The sequence below is a fragment of the Neolamprologus brichardi genome, chromosome 7 (assembly GCF_056152115.1).
Source record: "Neolamprologus brichardi isolate AB-2024 chromosome 7, ASM5615211v1, whole genome shotgun sequence".
Classification (NCBI taxonomy): Eukaryota; Metazoa; Chordata; class Actinopteri; order Cichliformes; family Cichlidae; genus Neolamprologus; species Neolamprologus brichardi.
This window is the reverse complement of record NC_142110.1, coordinates 15,623,118-15,643,140: the sequence shown is the minus strand read 5'-3', so window position 1 is coordinate 15,643,140 and position 20,023 is coordinate 15,623,118. Positions and strand designations below refer to the sequence as shown.

General features: G+C 41.6%; 1 protein-coding gene across 10 annotated transcripts in view; it reads right to left on the bottom strand.

Moving 5' to 3' along the window:
- Positions 1–458: 458 nt before the first annotated feature.
- The window catches only part of tjp1b (tight junction protein 1b), a 69,836-nt gene continuing 50,271 nt past the window's right edge, over positions 459–20,023 (bottom strand). For 4 of the 10 annotated variants that reach the window (XM_087843187.1, XM_087843191.1, XM_087843192.1 and 1 more), the window contains 23 exons: positions 19,730–19,836; positions 19,184–19,352; positions 18,931–19,075; positions 16,587–16,717; positions 15,927–16,032; positions 15,129–15,279; positions 14,406–14,514; positions 14,102–14,321; positions 13,751–13,935; positions 13,566–13,661; positions 13,402–13,484; positions 13,086–13,296; positions 12,875–12,975; positions 12,445–12,795; positions 11,880–12,110; positions 9,978–10,844; positions 9,428–9,519; positions 8,915–9,130; positions 8,670–8,806; positions 7,519–7,990; positions 7,118–7,335; positions 5,963–6,106; positions 462–2,306 (listed from right to left, as the gene is read on the bottom strand). In XM_087843187.1, the coding sequence (XP_087699313.1) occupies positions 2,212–2,306; positions 5,963–6,106; positions 7,118–7,335; positions 7,519–7,990; positions 8,670–8,806; positions 8,915–9,130; positions 9,428–9,519; positions 9,978–10,844; positions 11,880–12,110; positions 12,445–12,795; positions 12,875–12,975; positions 13,086–13,296; positions 13,402–13,484; positions 13,566–13,661; positions 13,751–13,935; positions 14,102–14,321; positions 14,406–14,514; positions 15,129–15,279; positions 15,927–16,032; positions 16,587–16,717; positions 18,931–19,075; positions 19,184–19,352; positions 19,730–19,836 (4,637 nt within the window). In that variant the 3' untranslated portion in view covers positions 462–2,211. Of the gene's footprint in view, positions 2,307–5,962; positions 6,107–7,117; positions 7,336–7,518; positions 7,991–8,669; positions 8,807–8,914; positions 9,131–9,427; positions 9,520–9,977; positions 10,845–11,879; positions 12,111–12,444; positions 12,796–12,874; positions 12,976–13,085; positions 13,297–13,401; positions 13,485–13,565; positions 13,662–13,750; positions 13,936–14,101; positions 14,322–14,405; positions 14,515–15,128; positions 15,280–15,926; positions 16,033–16,586; positions 16,718–18,930; positions 19,076–19,183; positions 19,353–19,729; positions 19,837–20,023 lie in introns of all 10 variants that reach the window. The other 6 variants (XM_087843185.1, XM_087843188.1, XM_087843189.1 and 3 more) reach the window with 6 other exon arrangements.

Genomic DNA, 20,023 nt, shown 5'->3' with positions numbered 1-20,023 from the left:
ATAAAGAATCGAATCGTTAAACAGAATCGAAAATGGAATCGGAATCGTGAAAATCTTATCAATACCCATCCCTAGTGCTCAGTGTTAAATGCTGCGTAAAGGGTTTCTATAAATCATTTAGTAAACATGCAAACATTTCTAGAAACATGTTTTAACTTGACTTCTTATTGATTTTTCTCCTGATATGCAAAAATCCAGAAAATCCAGTACAGGGAGTTAAGATCGCTGTGTGAACAGTAATCCACCCCAACGTCTCACTACATTTACAGATGGAACATTTTAGCACGCAGGCGCCGAAAACTCAAAACTGAGCAATAAATTATTTCAAAAACAGCCGCCAACTCCTGAACCCTCGCGGGAATCATCTCGGATCCATGTGGCAGAAAATAAACTGGTGTTGCTGTGTCGCTATCTAAAAAGACGTGGGAAACAACATAACACTGGAATCTGGGCAGCGTTTACTTTATAAATGAATTTATTTAGTAATACAGTGGTATACTTAGAAATGTGTTGCAAAGGAAAACAAATGAAAGTAAAATCAAAATAAATAAAAATGTCAGCCACACGGGGAAAAAAACCAAAAAACTAGTGTCGGGTTGAAGCAGTGTTGTCATATCAAAAGAAAAATAGTACTGATGTGCCATAATAAATTGTCTTAGTACAAAAATACATTTCAGGGCACACAATACAGCATCCAGTATCACAAAGAAAGGAAGGGACCACTCTTCACAGCAGCCCCCCTCAAATACGTCTTTTAAAATCATTTAAACCGAGCACTTCTCTATTTTGTAAATAAGAATAAAAAGTTTTCTGACAGTTAAAAATGCCTTAAGTAGTGTGTATGTTTGTAATGTGTGTACGTGTGTGTATACGTTGGTAGAAAAGTCGGACTTATTACTGCTTATGTCAGTTCCAAGGCTCAGGGGTATAACCAGAATACAAACATAACCAATGTAACCGCTTTCTCTTTTTTAAACAAACGTTTTCTCTTTTATACAAAATAACAAAGATGTACAAAAGTTCATTTACAGAGAACCAAGGCCATATGCTAGCATTATGTACAGCCACAACTTAAACATCTTCTAGCTTGTTGTTGTTGTTTTGTTTTTTTGTATTTCCTCAGACTTCATATGCATAGCAGTAAAAGAAAGCATACCTTTTTCATCAGTCTCAATTATTCTCGTGTGCTAAATCCGAGTTCACCGTTTTTAGGAGAAAATGCAGAGACAACGACGACAACTTCTTTTTCTTCTGCTTCTGCTTCTTCCGTAGTGATCGCTACAACTGAAGGAACCGATGTTTTAAAGTTTCACTGAAAAGTTAATATGCAGATAAGGCATCACTGCTTGCAGTGTACGATGGGATTTCTCATGTGTTGAACTTAGTAGTAGCAGGCTTCTGAACCTGAGTCATAGCACATGCATAGATCTCTAGACAGCAGGAGTTTGTAAAATCAAGTCAGTATATTTATCTACGGTAAAACATTTCTACAAAAAACACGTTTGAAACAGAGAGAACCCCGCTGAACGAGCGGGTGTCTGATACTAATACTTAACCTTCATTCTTGATTAGTTTTGTTTTTTTTTGTTTAAATCTCGATGATGCCTACGTCTTCATGAGTCACGCTGAGCAATTTTTCAAGTCCTCAGAGATCCATCATGAGTGAAACGCATGACCACAGAACTCACAAACAAAAGTTTTGCATATACAAACTTTGCTGTTTGTGAGTTGTTGTTATTTTATTTTTGTTTTTATTTTTACAGTATGCAAAAATCCCACTGCAATATTAAACAAGTTTTCAAAATTATCCTCTTTTGTTTTGTTTTGACCTCCTCCACCGCTCTGAACTTTTACAAAATTAGCTAAAAATGTCAAAATGTGATTATTCAGTCTGTGGCACTGGTCATGCATTCCAACTCCAGTTCCTTTTGTTTAAATAACGTTTTCATCTTTATTTTTTGCAAGCCTTGTAAGCACCAAACCAAAAAAAAAAAAGAAAGAAAAGAAAGAACGAGTACAGCCTTGGGGATGCTGGACTCTGACTCTCCTTGTGTGTGTGTTTTTTTAAGTTTTTTAAATTTTGGGCACAGTAAACAACGTGAGTTTGAGTTCATACTTCATCGAGCATTTTGCACCGCGGAGCGGGCACGGCAGGGGAGTCTCGGGTCCCCTGCTTTATCACATTCAGTAACAGGCCAGCTGTTGCCCTCTTCAGAAGTGGTCAATGAGCACAGACACACAGTTTGCACCCACCAGGTAGTTTGGGTCTCCGGGGAGAGATTTGTTCTGCCAAGTTTTGGGATCACCTGCGGGGAACAAGAGACATGACGTCAGCTGATGGAGAGCAGCTTTAAAATACAGAAAACTGAAACTGAAGGTACTCGAAACAGGCGATTTAATAAAAATGCAAAGGCTGGTGATTTCAAATGATAGTGCACAAATTAATGAAGGGTGTTTCATGAATTTATGTTCCTCAGATGAGTGCATGTAATTAAGTAATACTTAATTCCTTTAATGAATTTCAACATACTTATTCCACACGTGAATTTAGAAGCAACCAAACTAGCAGGACTTCAGTTGAAAGGTCCTGTACACCTGGCTGACGTTTGTAAAAGCATTCAGCGCCAAGTTAGTGTCTATGCGCTGCCTCGTAATCTGAAGTCCTTACTGTCATTTTTAAATCAAAAACTAATTACTTTAGTAATAAGAATAGTTTACTAAAAGCAAGAACCCTGAGTGTGTGTCTAAATATACACCGACTGGCCACTTCATTAGGTGCACCTGTTCAACTGCTCAGTGAGGGGCTGGTCTGGGCATTTTGCAAAATTGCTGATCAACTCAGATTTTACCGCACAATCACCTCAAGTTTACAGGGAATGATCTGAAAAAGAGAAAATATCAAATGCTATCATGTCAGTATGGAGCAGAAACCAAGAGGTGGTTTCAGGCTACAAACTGAATTGCATCAGTCAAGGACTCGAGTTGTTCTAGATACTAGAAGTGTTGCTTTAACCTCTTTAGACTTTATGTCAATATGAAGCTAAATCTCTGAGGAATGTTTCCAGCACCTCGTTGAATCTGTGCCATGAATTAACGCAGCTCTGGAGGAAGTTTTATATTTTATTTCAATCTTTACCACAGAGCTCAGTCCTATACTGCATTTTCTTCCTGTACTGAAGACGAGCCTTTACTTGTTCATGCGGAGCATGAACATGATGACTATCGATCTTTAATTTCCTCCTGGTTTGTGGGAACTATGGTAAACAGATAACTATGAAATGGGGCAAATTAAACAGCTGCATCAGAATCAGAATACTTTATTGATCACTAGGGGAAATTATTTAAATTGGTTTCTACATAGCTGGATTGTACCATATTTGGTGACACATGATAATGTATTAAGTAAATCATATCTGACATTCACTAAATACAAACCAATCACGTACAACTCATAGTGACTTCTCAATAGATTATATTTAAACACAAGATCTCCCAAGCACTTATCTTATACCTTGATTATAAAACATTACCCTATTTTCCTACATCTTGACTTACATCTGAATTTAAGTACGGTCACAGTATAGATGATAGGATACTCATGTAAAGGTTTCTGAAACTAGATCAGTTAACATGCCTATAAATTTATTTCATTTCATAAACCATCTTTTTACTGGTCACAACACTTATCTGGCATGTAAAACATCACAAACTATGACATTAAACATAAAAATTCAGCAAATGAAGACCAAGAATCAAACAAGTGGGCATTTGTTCTGTAACTGTAAAATTTCAACATTTCTGGGAAATCCTGTTTAATATTCCATAGGAAAAGCAGCAAATCCATCCAAAATAAGCAGCTGGAATGAGGTCCTGTTTGGAATTTTCCTCAAAGAAAAGTTCAATGTGTGGTTGTGAGCTCATATTTGGTATGTATCTGCTTGATATGGTCGGACACATGCTCATGATACTTTTGAGAAAAGCATCAGGTGAAAAGCACTCGTTTTTATAGTATACAACTCTCAGTTTTCACAATTATGGAGACATCCAAACATAATGATGCCAGCTCCTTTAATAATTCCTTTTAATTAACGTATATTGGGTGTTGGCTCCAAATGAATAAAAATCCAGTATCACTGGTATCACTTCTTATCTAACAGTTTAGACCAGGGGCCTCAAACATAAGGGCTCGAATCGAAGACTCCAATGAGGTGCACTGGACGGCTTTGGAAAATGTGAAAGACGGCATGAATTTTTTACTTTTAACTTTTCATACATTTAACAGCTCTTCCTACTGATAAAGACCTCTCCAATCGACATTTATGCTACTGTTATTTTACATATTTATTTTTTGCAAAGGTTGTGCTAACAGATTACTTTCATTTATTGCAGCAGCTTTTTATGATGTTGTAGAAAAACAGAAATACTGCTGAAAAAAACATTTTTAAAAATTATAATAGGACATCACAGACATTAAATGTGTAGTTAAACAGAGGTAAGTTTTATTGGTATGGCCCACTTAAGATAAAAGTGAATTGTTTGTGGCCAGCGATGTTAACGTTTGGTCTAATGTAAGGCTGCCACAAACGATTATTTTGATAGTCAACTAGTCACCGATTACTTTTGCGATTAGTCGACTAATCAGATCATGCATCCATTGGACGTAAAACGTACAGATTATTGCACCAGCAGCATCTGCTCTTATATAACTATCATTAGCTTACAGCTCGAAGTGTTTAAGGTATGTGCTAACTAAAAATAAAGACAAGATTTATTTGAATGAAATCTGCAGATTGTTTTCGGTGAAGTTTAATAAACTCCTTGCTATCTAAAATATAACAGGACACCGGAGTATATTCTCGAGCATCTCACACTTCTGATAATCAGTTGTCTGCTTGACGTTCATTCTGCTGTGTAAAAACTATAACTTTAATCTCAGCCAAACCGATTTACTCAGGAACAAATAAAATACTAAAAAAAAGCCAAACAATAACATTTTTAAGTTATCTAAGTGACTTATATATGTTTAACCTGAGTAGTGAAAGACAGCGGTGGGTTTAAAAACGATTTGCCGGGAGTCCGGTGTTCTCACCGGCTGTAGTGAGCCTTGAACCCCGGCTAGCCATCAAGCTGGTCGGTAACAGACGTCTCCGAAAACGTGGGAGCGCTTTTGAAAATATGTGGTGTCTTGATAAACTGAGCAGATATTTGAGGTTTACACAGTTACATTCTCGCCTGAAAACATGTTAAACGTTTATTTTGTGACCCAGAGAGAATAATAAGAGTAATATTAAAACTAACTAGCTGCCACCATTGTTGGAAACTGAGCTGAATTCTATGAATTCGGGATGCAGCTTCTTCTTCTTCGGGGTTTAACAGCAGTTGGCATCCTTGTACATGCAGTGCTGCCATCTTCTGTTTAAGTCTGTTATTACACTCTTGAATCCTACTACTTATTCCTGCGTCTTTTGTGATCTTACAAAGCTTCAAACGACGCGTCGATTATTAAATTAGTCGTCGACAATTTTGATAGTCGACGTAATCGTGACTAGTCGACTAATCGTGGCAGCCCTAGTCTAATGATAATTTTATAATGTCATCCAACCCACAGACTTGGTGTTTGTCTACAGCAGCACCTTCATCCACACTAAACTGGATGTGGAACCGCTTCTGTCGGAAAAGTGATTCAGAGTCAGCTGGTAAGATTTTCAAGATTAAAAATACTTGATGTTTGTCAAATACTAGCTCTTTATGTCTGTTTATAGTTCATATAACTAATTGGAACTAACAGAGAGCCCAAAATAAATAACACCACCAACAAACAGCACATGCATGATAAAAAGGTGAGGGGGGGAAACAGAAAACAGATGTGAGTGTTAAACTGATTCAGAAAGCAATGAACTCGCTTTGCTGAACACCAAAGACTGCACACAGACCCCAAAAGGACAGAGAGAGGACAGCGTACCCGACGAGGAGTCGGAGGATTTTAGAGCAAAAGACCAACCATCAGGGGTCATTGACGCACAGTGAGGTAAGCGCAGCTCCACCGGCTTCAGGAACTTGAGTCCATGTGGGCCACACATCACCAGCGGACTAAGCAGCGTTTCTCCTGCACAGATATACAACCAGAGTTAAACTTCACAAACCAAACACCCGATTTAATAGTCTGTTATTAGGCCATCGTAGTAAATAAGAAATATATGCTTGTTTAAAAGTGTGTGACCACCAGTATAACCACTGTTTATTTCCCTATCTAGTTCAGGGTCTTTTTTCTGTAGTAGTTTCTATATTGGTTTTGAAACTCAAAGAGAATTTCTACAACTATCCAAGAAAAGCAAAACTTAAACTTTGTTTTTTAAGCTTTTCATGTCTGACAGCTCACATAAATACAAAAAACAAACAAACACATAAAATACAAACAGGTACTCAAAACAAGCAGAAGCACCCACTGTTTGCACCTCACAGAGAAGTCTCAGTCACCCACTCAGTCTGCCTGAGTCCCAGACAAGCAATTCCCAATCCACACCACAGCCAAGTGACAAGTGTTCTCTCAACTGAACAACCTTCAAACTGTCTGCAGGTACCCCAGAAATCACAAAGCACAGGCAGGACATCCCCATGTGGGGCAACCCCGGGCACCAGGGCCCTAGATCTCATACCAGGACCCTAGGCCAGCCATCCGGGCCAGGCCCCACCATCACCAGAACAAACAAATACATACCCCAAAACAGCTCTCCACACAAACCCACTAAGTAATGTAATTGATCACTGGGGACCAGAGAGAGTTTTTCAAAGGTGGGAGGCATTCTCTCCAGACTAATGTGATCTAGAGGAAAACATTTTTCAATTTTCAATTCATGAGACTAGTTTTCTTAGTGATGCATAAGGTGGTAAGAAGTGTGTGTGATGTGTTTGCTTCCATGGGCAAACACATCACCAAGCCTTACATCACTTAAAATGCATAGTTTGAAAAACTTTATTCTCATCAAGGAAGACAAAGCCCCTGCACTACTACAGTCAACATTTCACAACCTTCACCAGTTTCCTCAGATTCTGTACCATCTCATAAGTTGATAAATCTAGGTTAGGGAGGATCTCTGTCCAGCACTGAGGAACTGACCTTTCTCCTTGTCGAGGGGGGGCAGGATGCTGTTGTCCCGGCACACCTTGAAGTAAATCTCCTGCTCGACACTCTCCGGGATCGCACCCTGGGGGATGATGATGCTGACGCCCGTCTCAATAGAACTCAGGACCCCTCCGTTACAGTTGAATATCCCACGGGCAGTGGCCACCACCGTGTGCCCTTCATCTTCATCGTCATCATCCAGTGCACTGGGGCTGAGGGACAGAAGCAGAGAAGAGAACATCATCAGTCAAATCAGTGTAGGCAGAGAATAATGTACAGCAGAGGGCACGAGAGCAAACCCCCTGTGCGCAAACAAGTTTCTCTCCCTCTCTCAGCAGCTCAGTGATTACTTTCTCTGAGAACTCGATGCTACTAGGGGTGAGAACATGTCTTACCTTACAGGGATGGCCTTGGGAATGGCGTTGATGTTATTGTGCTGGTATTTGGGCCTGTTGTCTATAGTGCGTGTGAAAGTGTCTAGGCCACTGTCGTGATCAAGGGGCTGCGGTGACAACTGAGGTTTCCCACTACTGTTGCTCACCACACTGGGCTTGCTGAGGAGGTCCGTCTTCACCTGTGTGTCATTGGGCAGCAGATTGTGGTTGAACTTGGGGCTCTCAAACTTGCGCTCAAAGGGTCGGGCTGCACTGGTGTAAGGCTTCGGGACGTAGCGGTTATAGCTAGTTGGTGCAGGAGTGCTCAGGGTTTTTGGGGGTGCTGCATCAGTGCCATTGACCGGGGATTTGTCGGGAAGGCCCCTCGGGGGCAGGTAACTGCCCGGTGTGGGTTCATCCCTACTGGTCGGCCTAAGAGTTGTCAGCTCAGGTTTAGGATTGGGTGAGGTCAATGGTTCAGGTACGGAGTTAGCTGAAAGAGGATATAATAAATCAAGTAATTTAAATACAGTCTTGATTAAACATACACAAGAGATTATATATACAGTTATGTACTTTCTATATGTACTGAAGAGTTTAGCTACTACCAACAAATGAACAAAAAAAAGATTTATTTTGCTAGATTTACAGTACTGTGCCGAGCTTTGACACTCAGTAGAGATCTTTCATCAGTAGCAAGCACAAAAGGTCCTGCCACAGATAGTTTTGCTTACAGTTCTGGTCTGACTACCATGCAGCCAGTCTGATCTCACAGGGAGAGAGAGAAAAGTCTTTTTTTTTTTTTTTAAAGCCATTATCACTTCAGGGACAGTCCTACAAAATTACATAAACACAAAGAGGTAGCAGTAGCAGGAGGCACTATGTTTACTTTACAATGCATGTGTGCACAAAAACAAGGCCTTGTTTAAGAAATCAATTTAAGAACAAACAAAAAGATGTGAGAGGAAGCAACTGGAAACAGTAGGAAAAGAAATATGAAGATATGTATATGACTGTATATGAGAACAGAAGAAAAAAAGTGGCCGAAAAAGGCAAAGCTTATTGGAGAAAGCATGTCATGGCACAGATATAATTCATGTCATGTGTATGTTATTCATGTAATAACGTAGAGACGAAGGTTTGAAGGCCAGCAGAAAGTTTAGGAAGCTTACCATCGCCAGGACTGAGTTTGGGCAGTGTGGCGGGTGGAATGGCGGAGGCCGGGGGCCCATACTGTGAAGAGGGACTGATTTGTGGCAGAGGATCGTATCTTTTTTCCACTGGACTCACTTTCTCCACAGACTCAACTCTGCAGTTAGATGGCACAAACAATTATTATTCAACAGCTGCGACGACTTAAAACCTTAGAAATATTGTACAACAGGCAGCACTTTTGGCACAGGCTGAGCTGTTATACCTGTTGTATGGGTAGGATAGCTGAGGTGGTTTGGGCAGATCATGGAAGCGGTTAATGCCAGGAGCGGGCTGGCCCATGGCCTTGCTGTCAAAGCTGCGACGATCAAAGTAAGACAATTGCTTTCTGTAGTATTCCTCATCCTCATCTGGGTCATAGTGGTTGGAACGGACTACATCATCCAGGGGCTTGGTGTGGGGCTTCTGTGGTTCAGGAGCCCTGCAGAAAAAGACAAACAGCAGAATGATTGAGGCAAATCAGAAACTGTACACTAACTTAAAGTAGAGTCTATGAGATTAATTTATCAGATATCTTTTAAATCAATATGAATCTTTACAGCTGGGCAGCTCAGGCAGCCAATGACACTGAGGCTAACCTACAGGGCTTGCGGCATCCACTAGATGGAGCTCAAACTACAACAAATGAATTCTAAGACTCCTTTTCAAGGATCTTATGAGAGACTGTCCTTCACTCACCTACCCTGTAGTCTGGGGTTTTGCAGCGAGGGTTACATACCTATAGGAGGACTTCTCCTGCTCTAGGTTGCTGAGGGAATTGGCTTTAAGGACTGGTCCAGGTGCTATCACAGGCTTAGGAATATCTGCAGGCTGAAAAAACAAACATGGTCCTCTGCTTTAGTGATTCTTGAATTAGATTTTGCACACATATCTATTATTGTGCCTGAAAGATGTAAAATTCTTCAGACAAAAGATTTAAAAAAAAAAAAAAGAAGAAGAAGAAGAAAAATCTCATACAAACAAGCTTGCGTTTTCAAGATAACTACATATCAATGAAACATAACAACGTACCATATCCTGTTGGATTCCATTTACACCCTACCTTGTATATTTTATTATCATACATAAATGTTTTTTAAAATACGATTTTTATTCAAGATTATAGCTATCTGTATTTAAACTAGGACTTTAACCAGTTTGCTGTTAGCAATACAAGTACAAATATTTGAAATGTGATGAAGTTAATACAGAGTTCTAACATCAAGTTTTTAACGTCGTTGTGTTACTGAGCCAGAATCCTTATTGTAACTAAGGTGAGATAAACATACCCGGAGTACTGATGAATCAACTCCCTCTTTAGCCCTGTCCATAGAAACCGACCGTTTATTCTCAAACATCTTGACCCTGTTGAGCACTGACTGTGGTTTCATGGCTGGGTCCTCATCCGGGTCTTCCTGGGGTGGAGGTGGAGGAGGTTTGGACCCTGGGGTGATTGCTGGATCGCCTGGGGAGGGCAGGGCCTCTGGTTTAGGTGGAGGAATGGTGGGTTCAGAGTTTCTCATAGCATCATGCATCCCTGGCTTAAAACCCCGGTTTGGAGGCCCAGGCATGTAGGTCGACCTCAGACCAGAGTCACCATAATACTGCTTCGAAGGCTCTGGTGATCGAGGGGAGTTAATGGGGAAGCTGTGGGTCTCTGCTTCATATGGGGAACGTGCATCGTAGCCTGCCGGAGGGAGAGGTGGTGGAGGGGGCTCATCGTAACGAATCGGTCCAGGTTTACTGTGGCGAGGTCTGCCATCATAGCCCACTGGTGGGGCCTCATCATAGCGTGGCTGAGGGGGGCTGTAGTCCCTTCCCGGTCCATCCTCATAGGGGGACCGGGGATTGTAGCCCATGGGTTGCTGGTGGCCCGGCTGGTACCCCGCGGGCTGGGAGGACGAGGTCTGCTGGTCATAGGGGGGCCACTGCTCGTTGTAATGAGGCACACGGTTGTCGTAGTGCAGGTGAGAATCAGTGTTGTGAGGCTTTGGTTCCGTGTAGCCGCCTCCATCATATCCGTAAGGCGGGTGGTCGTATTCGCGGTATGGCTGTTTGTCCTGGTACGGCGGCTGGTGACTATAGCTCACAGACTGCTTTAGGCTATGGTTGATTCGCACAGGGTCCTCCATATTGTAAAGATCTTTCTTGTACATCTGTGAAGAAAAAGAACTAAATGAATGCATCCATCCCATTGCAAACTTTTAACAAACCAGTGCTGCAGGACAGAAGGCAGCCAGTATTCTCCCAACACCAGATTAAGATTAAATTAATTAACAGGAAATAAACTAAAACCTTGAAAAGTTTAACAATAACATTAACCAAAGAAAATCTCTCAACCGATGAATTAAACCAAGATTAAGTCAAAGTGCATTTACTCAGGCAAACCTTTTCCCATTATTAAAAACAGTTCTGAATGCCTGTTTGACAAGATGCCTTTCAAGAATGGTGGTTATCCATATAAACACAAGTGAATTTTACATCTTTAAAGTTTGATAAATGGCACACCAGCAAGTAATTTGTACATTTCTGAAAGGCCTCGTTTCAAACAAATGATGTGTAGCCTGTAGACAGCAAATCTAGTTACAGTACTTCCTATGGAAGGTTGATCTGTTGGCATATACAGAGGGCGTAACTACACAAGAGAGACATAATGCAGTGTGCAGATGCAAGTTTGTTTTTCCATAGGGAGAATTGCTCATTGAAAGGAATTTATTACCAAGAGTACTGTCTGCAGGTTAGCTTTCATCATGCAAAAAACATTCAGTTTGCATATAATGCAATGTCAAACTACTGGCACTACGACAGACGACACATCTACCCACTACGATGCTACTGTGACACTATTTTTCATCTACAGAAGAAAAGTTAAAGCTGAAAGGAACCCAAAAAACATTAGGAGCCATGCAAAGGAAGTAAGGCAACAGTTAGGGCTGGTTGTGGATGTCTTCACCCTGGTCAAAGACTCAGATGTACCAGTCCTTCTGGTCTCCCAGCCCACTGTGGTGCATGTGGACTAGTCTGTCACACATTTTCTCTGGAAGCCAGAGGCACACAGTGGGCTCAGTGAGTCACACAGTGTGGGCGTGTCATGCAGAGAGCAAGTGGAAAGCATGTGTGAGAAGACAGGCAGTTAAAACAGCAGGCTGGGGCCCAGGCCCGGTCCGAGTGGCTGGTGAAACAGCGGGTACCTTTGGTTCTGGACCAGGCAGTCCAGACGGGTGGGGTTCATGTGGTGTTGGTGGGGGCTGAATAAGCTCAGGGGCAGGGCTGGGGCTGCTAAGTGAGTCAGCCTGAGGAGCTGCGGCTGCAGCAGGCGGCTCCTCTAGGTGCACACCCTCTAGCTGTACAGACTGCTCAGCAGCAGGGGTTGCTACCGACGTCGGAGGCAACGAGGGCATGGGCACAGCAGCCTCACCTTGCTGTGAAGTATTGTTAAGAGACATTTATAATACAGCCTGCCAAGGGCACAGAAAGTACAGCTTACCCCAACACCGTGATCTTCTTCCTTACACTGAATCAGTTTTACACCAGCCAGAGAAATCGCTTGCAGAAATGTGATTAGAATCGATTACATACCAGTAGCTTCTAAAAATATTCATTACTTAGTCAAGAAACTTTTAATCTTAACAAAAAGGTCAGGACACATCACTAAATACAAAGGAGTAATTCCTCTGTTCTTCAGTCATATAATTTCACCCATGCATCCATCTTTGAAAGGCAAAGCCTGTCTGCAATGCCAGATATGAACTTTACCTGCTGCGGAGCAGCCATCTTGAACCCAGCAGGGTCTATGCGATTGGCTGGGTCAGGCTGCACGGGGTGCTGGTATCCAGGGTAACCAGGGGTGTCCTGAATTACAGGAGGATCTTCTCGCACAGGCTCTGAGGAGCGGGTGATGGCAGGCTCCGTGGGCAGACCCACCTCATCATTCAAAGTCTCATCTAATTCCTGGTCTGTGTATGCTCCACCTTCTGTGTCTGTGTCCTCATAGTCAGAAGTGTGGCGGCTGTCTGTGCTATACATTGAGTATTCACTACCTGGTGCTGAAAGGTAGGACAAGCGGTCATCATGGATATCCAAGTCATCCTCTGTAGTACCATCCGCCTGAATAGAGCAGAGAAACCGTCACCTGATGGCTCATTTATTCACAGTAATGGTGTTCAGCAGAGCAGAATAGACTCACCTTGCCCTCTGACACCCACACCAACTGGTTCTGCTGTTGCTGGATGGTTTCCTTTAGCGCTCCATACCAACCATCGTTCATATTGTTCAAGTTGATGGTTGCTAAGGGAATAGTTTACATTACAGGCAGCTCATTAAGAACAAAGCATGTTAAAAAAAAGACAATTTACATTTTTCATTTACTGGTATTTTTATAACTCTCTCACACTTACTGGTGAACAGGTGGTGATTATTCTTCCTCAGTTTAATGGCTCGCTCATAGAGCTTCCTGGCACTCTTCCTGGACTCTGGACACAACCTGGTCCTCATGTTCTTCACACCCTGTTTATTATCGGGATTTAGGAAGACTACAATCGGGTACCACTGAGCATAGTTCAGCCTGTCCACAGCATTTGGAGTGATGTCCAGTACAGCATGTTTGTCCTTCATTAAGAAAAGAAAGAGTTATTTTTAACAAATGCACGCACACAAACAATGATATATTATTTTTAAAATCCATGCATGTATCATAAAGAGAGGCGTGCTCACTCTGTCGATGATCTGTTTGATAGTGTGAAGACGAATTATTCCTGAACTACGCTGGTCTGTTCCTGCATCTCTCGGTTCACTCTCTAGAAAACGAGGTAAGACAATTTTAAGACAAATACATTTTCTTGAGTACTAAATGTGTTTTATGCAGTTTACCGACATACTTGCAAGCTCAAAAAGATCTGGCTCTTCTCTGGAAAGCTTTTCACGAGCAACATCAGCAATAGGTCCAAATATTACAACCGGTCTTAGAAAACCAGCTGCACAAGGAGAAAAGAAACCATTAACAGACTTATAAAACTGTGCTGTTACTCTTAAACAGGCTAACAGACATGTCAAGACACCTCACCCTCTCTCAGCACAACTCTTTCATAAGCTGGGAACTTTGTTTGGACTGGCTGTGAAGAAAGATCCTCTCGGCTCTTCCTCAGGTTCCTCTTTGAACTGCGAAGACCACGGAACCTCCAGAAGTCAGCCCTGTCTCCACCTGCTGTTTTGGGGAGAGTGTATTGCACACTGGAGAGCTGCTCTGCTCTGTAGACAAAAACAGAGATACTGTCATTAGGACTAATATCAACACTGCCAGTACACAAAGACATCACACACACACACACACACACACACACACACACACACACGAAACTCCACAAATATGGAGATTAACTACAACTCGAAAGGAGATGAGAAGGGATGCTTTCACCTGTTTTTGTTGGGGATGATGCCCCTCTCTACCTCCTGATGGTTCTTGCCAATGCGAATAGCCAGCCAGGAGCCTAATTTGCCGTTGTAGAGGGTGTCCACCACACGGAACACCTCGCCCTTGTTAAAGCTCAAACCATACGGCGATTCCTTCTCATACTCAAAGTGTGTCCGGATGTAGAAAGAGTCACCAACATCTGATTCCACAATCCGCCGATATACTGAACAGTACAGAGCGTTAAGTCAGTATCAGCAAACCAATCAGCTTATTAGATAGTTCTTAGTTCTCTTTTCACTTCCTTTACCATCTTTCTTCTTCTGGGCCAGAATGGTGACCTCTTCACCCTTAGGAAGGTCCAGGAGGAAGAGCACCGCCTCCTCTCGGATTATGTTTGCAAAGTCAACATTATTTACCTAGAATTTGGAAAAAAGCATGTTTCTGGTTTATGTTTTTTATGGTTTTCATACAAAAAAATTTTATTTTGAATTTTCAAGTTTAAGCAGAAGCTTTTATTGTTCAAGGAGTACATCTCAGAAAATGTAAATCTCCATTTAAACAGAGGTTCGCATAGCTTTTCCTGTTCTCTGAAATGCCTGGGTAACTGCAGGTTTTATTGCACTACAAGAAGTCAAGTCATTCCTCAATATACTCAGAGAATAGAGGAGGAGGAACAAACAGTGAGATATACGACTGTGAGGGAATGGGACAAACACAGCGAGAGGAAACGGTGTTTTTGTGTATGCTCCCTCAGGGCTATTGCTAAGAGACCAGCTTGAAGATAGAGGAATTTTGGAGCAGCCAGAGTGTAACACCATGAATAAATAAGGGAATGTTTCAGAAACATTTCCCATAAAACACTACTGTTTACACGAACTATGATGTGCCCACTGTTAAAACAAAATGGCTTATCCCTTTTTTCCCCTTTTCTCCCCAAACTTAAACAGCTCCCCTTTCTTGTTCTTTTTTACATCATATGTGTTGCAGTTTGTCTCACTTCACAATCAGCTTATGTTAAAAATAATCTTACCCTGAGAATTTGGTCGCCCTCCTCTAGGCCCTCCTTAGCGGCTGGACTATCTTCCAGCACTCCAGCTACGAAGATGCCCACGTCGTTCCCCCCAGCCAGCCGCAGACCCACACTCTCCCCCTTTTTGAACTTCACCAACTTCATGCTTGGCCTGAGAATAAAAACAATTGCCAAGTTCATTTCTTTTGATATGACTTAAATGTCAGCCAGATTTCTCTACAGAGATTTCAGTATTTTTGCTAATAACAAAAATAACAACAGTAAACATTCTCAGACACAACCACTGATCACTCCGCGTCCTGCTCATTCAACTTGGCAGCTAACCATTAATGGGGGTCCTGTTGCCCTCGTTTTCAGCTACAAATCTTCATTACAGCACACTTCACAGCTCAAAATAATCCACAAGCCCTTTTAACTGTTCCCTTCAAGACCACCCTCCCTGTTGTACTTTCTCCCAACTGGCTGCACCTTGAAAACAAAACATGTGAACAGCAGGTGGGAGGGGCTGCTGTGCTCACAGTCAGACCTACACTTCTGAGATGACCACATTTAGGGTATCCTTTTTATCTGAGGCTAATGAGACCCAAGAGTAGAGAAAAAAAACCCACCACTGAGTGTTTAGAGCAGTCTGAAGCCTGCAGATACTGCGCTTTACAGATAAGACTGTGCATGGAAGCATTTTAAAACATTTTTCTAAATAACAGCTCTCCTGATGTAGTCAAAAGTACTTTTTTCCCCACTGTGTGTGTGTGTGTGTGCGTGCGTGCGTGTAGGATATTACTATATTGTAAACTTTACCGTAGGATGCTATCATCATGGGCAGTAGTTGGCACAGGAGCATCAGAAGGACTGACAGGCAGGTCTACATCTGGCTGTCCGGGCTGAGCATAGACTGGCTTGGGTTCTAAATACAGATGTGCAGAGATTCATGTTATTACGGCAGACAGATGATGAACATGTAACACTGGCTGTACATCATCATAAACAAAGGAATACCCCCACACAGACAGAAAATGAGTGAGAATAAGAACAAAAACAACAACAGCGTGCATACATATAAGCAAAATATTATCACACACATTCTTGTGTGCACACACGCACACTCAAGGCACACAGTGTCCTGAGTTAGGAAGTCAAAGAGAGAGGCAGCAGACTGCTGGAGGCTGGGGAGGAACGTCAGGCTCGATCAGCTCATATGGTTTATTTTCACTTGGCTCCAGGCTGACTCAGCCAGGCTCGGCAGGCGTCTGGATCTAACTTTTTAAAAGCGCAACTACCAAAAAAGGGCAAAAATAACTGTTTTGAATAAGAGTTCATGAATTCATGTAAATTTTCTGCTGCAAACGATAGACAGGGCCATTACACACCGTTTTTCAAGATTCACACTGATTTACAAATGACTATTCTTAGACATACAAACCAACATGCAATTTTCTGGCTGACTGATTTACATCTGACCTGGGAGGGGTGGGAGCTGTTTCTCCTCTCTGCCTCCTGACTCCTTCGGTTTGGGCAGAGGTACCTCTTCCGCTAGCTTCGCTGGTGTTGAAGCCGATTTTGAGGCCCGTTCGTCATCACGACTTCTGTGACTAAAGAAGCAAAAAGATGTTTTTGTATAACCTCTCTTTAGAACATGAGGCACGAGATCATGAATAATGCATTCTGCAGATGTAGTGCTGCAAGGCAACATGAAACTGTCTCTTAAACAGAACATGCATTTGCTAAGAATAGCTTCTTTCTACGCCTGCATCTTAGTGTTGAAGGTCATCACTTTGTCTTTCCAGTCTTTTGTGCTCTATTTTTAGAGCAGCTTATCCAAGGTGTCAGAGTGGGTTCTGTCCTCCAGGTGAATTTCACTGTGAGGCTCTGGCTTTAGACCAGCTTACTTTGACTTCCTTTAAAAAGAAAAACTGCGTAAACTACTGTATAAACGAATATACAGTGACATATGATGTCCAAATTTCCATGCGTTTTGACAAACAGAAACGTCAGATGCTGATTGTGATTTCTTAGCAAGTGATAGAAACAGGAGGGATAAAGACAGGCTTCCCAGTGGCATAGATCTGTGGCTCTCCTGGTCACATGGCTAACTTTTTGGGAAGAGAGCTGCTTTGTTCACAGACTGTGTGACAAAGTAACCACAAAGGATCCTGCTTGAACTGGCTGGACAGGAACAAACTTCTTTTCATCCCAGGCTGCACTTAACTGCCAACTTCACGAGCTGAGAGAAAGGATTCCAGATCACTGATCAGGTTCAAACAAACAAATCAAATAGCATCCTGTCACAAGAACTCCTTCCTGTTAACTAAAATACACAAGGTAGTGTGCCCGTGCCACTGTTTAGAACATTATAGAGATTTTCGCTTTTTGCATATTAAAAATGACAAGAAATGATGAGCCTAATAGGAAAAAATAGAGAGCGACTTAAAACAGGCAGCTGGAGATGGCCTTTTATTACCGTTTGTTATGATTTCCTTTGTGGTGAACATGCAGTTTTGTCCACCAAAACATTGAAAAGAAGAAGATCCAGTGACACATTCAAATGACTCTCTCATCTTGAGAAGAAATGTCTCTAAATAATTGATGTCTGATATTAACAGCAACATCCATCAGTTAATAATTTGCTGTTACACAAAAGACCGATCTTCAACACACAAATTCATCACTTCTTTTAGACTGAGGGCTGTGAATATACAGTGGTTTGTCAAAGTCCCAACAACTCTACTGAACTACATTAAATCGAATAATTCATTTATTAAATCCTCAATATTCAAATAGGGGAATGGCACCAAACGTATGGATTTCTGCAGCCGCTGAAGTATAACAGGAATAACCAAGTGCAGAAAAATCCCATTCAGCAACAGCTTTGAATTATGGCACCATGTTTAAGAGTTAAGAGCAGTGAGCTTCTACGCTCAGCAGAGCAGACTCTTGATCTGCTTTCAACCGTAATTTTGACCAAGACCGACTCTTTTGCGGCTTAACAGCTGACTTTTATTTTTTCTCAGGTCAGTGAGCAGAGTGAAAGGGAAACAACTGTGGTGCTCTATTGAGTTTAAATGAAGAATTAATGAGGTACTTTCAAACAACGTTAGAGTCAAAAGAAGTGGTGAATGGAGTAATGGTTGGTGCTAACACACACTACCTTTCATGAGAAAAACAGAAAGGAGGAAGGGAAAAAAAGCTTGTTTTAAAGCTTGGAAGCAAATATCATTAGTTGTGGTTACTTAAAAGATGTTAAAGTCTTACTAAGTGGTTGCATATAACTTATTTTAATTTCACTCATTTGCAAATTACTGTCTTAATTAATCAAAAACAGTCTAAAAATCAGTAGAGAAATGATGCTTAGGACAACCCAGTATCAAAGTGGTTATATCCTTGCATTCTCCTGCATTTCCAGTCTGTCTCTACAAAAAAACAAAACAAAACTACAAACGCACACGCAAACAATTTCCCAACACCGCCTGGAGAACTGAGGAACAGATTAATTATTACATTAATCATAAATTAACCCTAAACCTGAGACCTCAGACTTCTCCAAATACACTAAGGGACTTTTTTTTTAAAATTTACCATTAAGCAAAGCAACCAATAATATGGTTTTGTACTCCACCCACATTTTGGTGATCAATGGTGCTGTTCAAGTTTAAATTGGTATTGTTCTAAACTTCATTCCATCAAACACAGAGAAAGTTGTGAAGAGAAGAAAAACAGAATATATACATACAAAAATAACAATGTTTATTGCAACTACATCCCACGATTTTATTTATTTACTGAAAGCCGGGTTGATGTTCTTTACCTGCCATTGCTGATTTGTGGAGGTGAATGTCGCGAGTGGTCTGAGGGTTCAGATCGTCTGTCTGGAGAGCGGGAGCGGCTGCTACGATGTCTGTCATGTGATCGATTGGAATGGTCAGATGCCAGAGAATGGATATCTGAAATGTCTGGTTAAACATAAAGATACTGTTAAACGGCTGCAGCCTCAAAGTAGCCCTGACAAGTCTGACTTTCTTTGTATCCACTCATTTGAGTTGAATTCACATCACTCTCACCATCTCTGTCAGAAGCGTTGGCTGAGGGAATACTGTCATCGAGGTCAGGGATGTTCAGCAGGGTCGCTCTCTCATCCCTCTGAACCACCATTTTTAGCTTGCCCTTTGACCTTTCTATCAGCTTCTTGGCATCAATCAAAGAGAGGTTCTCTGTCACGGTGCCATTAATCTGAAAGAATCAGCAAAACAAGCCATCAGAAATGACATGAAGTAAACATTCGTACACAGCCACAGAACTTGAATGAAAAGAGAAACAATATAAAAGGTGACATGTCTGGGGTTATTATCTTAATGGTATGAGACCACATTAATGTTCCTCCCCATAACCAGTCTATGCATTAAAAGAAAGGATCAAGATGTGCATGTTGCTAAATGTGACGGTGTCCTTCTACACAGCATGTTCCCAAAACATTAATACAATGAGACAAAGTAGTACATACTGCACATCCTTCTATCTGAATCAGGTTAGATTATATAAAGAACATGATCAAACATTTTCAGTTTATCTTCTATGTTTCTAGTGATTCTCTGCCTTTCCCCTCTCACCTTCAGTACAACATCCCCCTCCTGGATGTTGCCATCCCTGGCTGCCAGGCTCTCAGGGGAAATGTCCTTGACAAAGATGTGGCTGGCCAGGCGCAGGCCATATTCTGCTTACAAAGTGAATGACAGCAACAAAGACAACGTTAGCACAGAGTTCACGTGACAACACCACACTGACTGCGATTCTGCTGACATCTGCTTCTCCCACTGGGATTAACAGTACTGATTAAAGAAGATTAATTGCTCTTTTACTTAGATTTACTTGAGTTTACTTGGATTTTGCTGTGGTTGGCAAGT